The sequence below is a fragment of the Vicia villosa genome, linkage group LG6, assembly GCF_029867415.1.
Source record: "Vicia villosa cultivar HV-30 ecotype Madison, WI linkage group LG6, Vvil1.0, whole genome shotgun sequence".
Taxonomy (NCBI): domain Eukaryota; kingdom Viridiplantae; phylum Streptophyta; class Magnoliopsida; order Fabales; family Fabaceae; genus Vicia; species Vicia villosa.
In genome coordinates, this window is record NC_081185.1 from 109,434,601 (window position 1) to 109,439,064 (window position 4,464).

The 4,464-nt window shown below is 31.4% G+C and overlaps 1 protein-coding gene across 1 annotated transcript; it reads left to right on the forward strand.

The window, feature by feature from the left end:
- Positions 1-475: 475 nt before the first annotated feature.
- LOC131612071 (uncharacterized) lies at positions 476-2,311 on the forward strand. The gene is made up of 3 exons (XM_058883886.1): positions 476-775; positions 1,100-1,246; positions 1,374-2,311. Exons 1-3 carry the CDS (start codon positions 512-514, stop codon positions 1,515-1,517), a joined length of 555 nt encoding a protein of 184 aa, XP_058739869.1. The 5' UTR covers positions 476-511; the 3' UTR covers positions 1,518-2,311.
- The last annotated feature ends 2,153 nt before the right edge of the window (positions 2,312-4,464 follow it).

Below are 4,464 nucleotides of genomic sequence, written 5' to 3' on the forward strand. Positions count from 1 at the left end.
ACCATACTCTTACTCTTGTGTATCAATTTGAATTTTTTCTATTTTTTCTCTTTCAATTTTCAAATTTCTTTCATTATCTAATTACTTGAGAAAATTATAATTTTTTTTCATATTATTTATATAATTTCTACAACCTCAAAACTTTTTGCCAAAGTTGACACTGTTCATATCGTTCACAGTACGAAGAACACATTCCTTTTGGCAAAAAAAACACGCTCTCATTTTGTTTCTACGAATTACAAATCCAACTATCCCAAAATTTTAGTTGTTTGACATTAAAATATTGCTTAAATTCTTTGACATTAGAACAATGGAAGAAGATGATGAACAAGGTAAATTTTAAATAAGATAAATTTTAAAGATGATATATATGATGGCCCAGATTTTTAACAATTGCTTTGTTGTCCTATCATATATGCAAAAATTAAAGTTAAATGAGTTGTGTTAGTGGGACCCGCACAAACTAAGTTTCCTCATTGGAGATGCTAAAAATAGAACATACTCCATTATCATGAACAGATCAAAGAAAACAATGGCGGCGAAAGGTTCCCCGGCTAGTCAAAAGGAAGCAAACACTGAACTCTCAATCTCCGATCAACACATTTCTTCTCTGACCCTCAGTTTTCTTCAAAGATCTGGCATGTCCAAACTCATTCCTCAGAGTTGCAGCAATATCAGTGACTTCTATTCTCATTTCTTTGCAAATTTCATCAAGGTCAATCTCATCCAGCTTGGACGAATCTCTTGCACTGTTTCTGTCAAACCTCAAATCTCAGTAACACCCTTTTCACCTCTTTTCTTCTTCTTTCCTATTTTTCTTATTCAAGTGCTTAATTTTTGGACCGTCTTAGATCTGAATTTTTGGTAGCTCAATAGCTTTGGGATTTATCTTTTGCCATACTCTCTTTGATAGCTTTCATTCTTTGTGGCCTCTTTGCTTGTATCTATTTTGTGCACTCCATGATGCTAGAATGTCTCTTTTTCCTATTTTTAATAAATTATCTGAGTAAATAAAACTCAGATACATTATTCCCTAGTTACAAATGATTCACTCAAAGAGATGAAAAAAATGTAGTTGAGATTTTTGTTGGACTTGCAGAATACTTATGGAACACTACATGGCGGGTCTGTTGGTTCTCTGGTCGAGTTGCTGTCAATTGCTTGTGCTAGAACTGTTGTTTCCGAAGACAGAAAACTTTTTCTCGGCGAAATCAATGTGTCATATCTCTCTAGTGCTCCAACAAATGTGAGTCATGTTTATGATGCATAATGAACCTTAATACTCTCTACTGTCATAACAAGAAATCACACAATTGACAAAGTCTTCATGGTTATAAATTATTCAACAAATGGATTTGTGTTTGTTTGTGTAGGAAGAAGTTTTAGCTGACGTGTCAGTGGTGAAAAGTGGAAGAAATGTGACTATGGTTGCACTAGAGTTTAAACGGAAGAAGACTGAGAATTTGATTTATGTTGCTCATGCTACCTTCTACAACTTCCCAATTGCAAAATTATGAAACAATTATCCTTCTGCTGATTATATTGAGTGATTTGTAATGCATTGCCATATCCTTCAATGTTTAGTCTCAAAATTGGGAATGAAGTTTGATATGATACACCAAGTTCAAGAGTTTTGGAGAAATTAAGGTGCTGAAGTAATCACTTTTGACACCATATAAAGCAGAAATAAAGAAAATAGTCTTGGTTCACTTAATCTAGACTAGACAGTAGAGAGATGTTTTTGTTGTATGTGTTTGGTGGTGTAGTGTGCAGGCTCATTGTGTACAATAGACTATGATAAGAGGGCTGTCATATCACTATTTGGTTTTCTTGAGTTTTGGTGAGGTTATCTTGGGAGCAATTGGTCACAATTCTTTGGTTACCATGATTTTGTGAAATAGAAATGGCCATAATTTTGAGTTAGGGGTGGGGAGGTTTCATGGTGAAGTAGAAATAGAAGTATATTAAAGGGATTTTTTGGAAATCACATAAAAGAAGCCAAGATTGGTGAATAGGCGCCTCAACCAACCGATTGAAGCCACATTTCACACCGTTATAAATATATTAATGTTCTTGAATGACCATCTTAAAACAATGAAACATTGTTTCTTATTGTCAACTAATACAAATTTTTCTATAAATAGAGATATTTGTTAGGCATACAAAGGACGCGAAAATATCATATTTTAGATTTAAAAATTATATCTAAGTTTCTTTAATTTTTCTAGTGCACAAGAATAAATTGGAAACTTTATTCTGTAAAATATAGTTGATAGATATGTTTAATGTGAATGTACAATTCATGTTAAGAATTCTAAAATATCGCGAAGGGATTCACCGGTTCGCCCATTTGCATCCAATTTGTCTAAATTGGGGGACGCAAATCGAACAAAAGGTTTAGTGCAAACACGCATTTTGGAATTTATTTTGTGCAACTTTAATCGCACCATTTTCATCATCTTCTCGTTCTTGTTTTGCACAGACCCCCCAACACAATATCTAACCATCTCTATGGTTGATTTTCAATTTTAATCAATATTTTTTTTAGTTATAATCAATATTAAAGTATGCAACTTTAAAGAAGATGATAACAACTTACTATAATGAAAAGTACACAATAATTTATATAATTTTTTAAATTATGAAATTTTGTTTTATGATTTTTTATGATTAATTTGTGGTTGGAACTTTAATGGAGAGATAAACATACATATATGTTTATTTATAACCATGGTGAAAGATACATAACTATTTTAAATAAATATATGTTAGAAGATGTTTTAAATCTTCGTAAAATATGTTGAATGTAATATTTATTTGTGTTAAACACAAAAAGAATAATGCACTTATTTATGGAAGAAATGACTTAATAAAAGAGGAAAAAAAATCATGAATTGAATTTATGGTGCATGTATTGGTTATATAAAATGATGTAAATAAAATGTTAAAAATATCAAAGACATATTTAAATTGTATTTTAGTTTGTGCGAAAAGTTATTAAATTTAAAATGATTGATCTCATATTATATGTATCATAATATGAAAATATTATTTCTTGTTTATCTTGATATTAAAAGTAATTTGGATATATTGTAGATTATTGTAAATTGACAAATATTTATGGAATTTTTTTATAGAAAATATTAATGATGTGAATTCATTGTTTATTTTGTATTCTGTTTTTTATTTGGATATACCATAGGACATTGTTAAATAACCTCACCATATGTCTTCATTTGATTCACCACCGCAATCAATTTATAGAAGTAATCACTTATATTTTGATCTTCTTCCATTTATATCAGGCCATACTTCCTCCTCAAAGATTAAAGCTTCATTTGCATCACCTTTCCTCCATCATCATGTTATTTCTCTAGGATATCTCATGCCTCTTTTGATCTTTTCACCTTCGAAATCTTTTTTAAATGATCAACACATTTTGTTTAATGTATAAATTTTTTTTGCAATATTTCTTCTGAAATATATTGGAATGTGGACCTTTGTGCATATGAAGGTTCTGCTCCCAGATCTCTAGTCATTATGCACCATTTCAAGTATTTCTTAAGCTTTAAAAAGCGATTTCATTAAACCACTCTGTGGACCTCCGATTTTTTTTAATACCGGGCCATACCTCTGATCTGTAGAGATACGTGAACTGACTCTTTTTTGTCGCTTAATGCTTTCGCATTTTTTGAAAATATCACAGAGTCGCCACCGACCTTTTATTTTATCCAATTAAGGAAAGGTTTATAAAAGAAACAGAAAAAAGACCTTTAAGAAATTCTGGGTAAGGGGGTAGGTTATACAAAGGGAAGGTGTTAGCACCCTTTGTATCCATGGTTATCCATGGGCTCTTAAGTTTGCTTAGCTCACTTGTTTTTCGATCACTTTTCAATTGCTCTGAAATTGCTCATATGTGGTTTCAAATACCTTTGTAAATTGAATTTTGTAATGATCCGTGTGTGGATGTATACAAAATGCTTGTTTATCTTTCGAAAGATGTTTTGAAAAGAACGTTAACTTTGTAATAACCCGTGTTTGGATGTATACAAAGTATTGTCTTTTTTGAAAGTTTTGAAAAATCAACAGTGTATGAGAATTTTGTTTGTTTTGATTTGAGCAAGCAAACTAGGAGGTCTACCCTGAGTTGTAAGGTCTTTATCCTATTTCCTTTAAAAATCTATCCTTTCACCGGATATAAAAGCAAGGTTCGATTTTGTACTCGAAACAGTAGAATTTTGACTTTGATTTTGAAAGGAATGAGAAGGGATTACCTCAAGAGGTGCAAGTGTGATTGTGATTGGATTCAGATATTTATCTTTGAAGTTAGTGATCTAACGGTTCAATTTTATCTTTGACATACACGCAGTTTATATTTGCTGGAAATTAAAGTGCGGAAATGTAAAGTGCGGAAAGTAAATCTACGCTATTACATCGATTGTGCGGGAAATGTAAACTAGCCTA

Bases quoted from the DNA above. Each gene is read 5' to 3' on its own strand.
- LOC131612071 (XM_058883886.1), top strand. From the start codon at position 512: ATGAACAGATCAAAGAAAACAATGGCGGCGAAAGGTTCCCCGGCTAGT. The intron at 776-1,099 runs GTAACACCCTTT...TTGGACTTGCAG, and splicing joins CTGTCAAACCTCAAATCTCA to AATACTTATGGAACACTACA. The intron at 1,247-1,373 runs GTGAGTCATGTT...TTGTTTGTGTAG, and splicing joins TCTCTAGTGCTCCAACAAAT to GAAGAAGTTTTAGCTGACGT.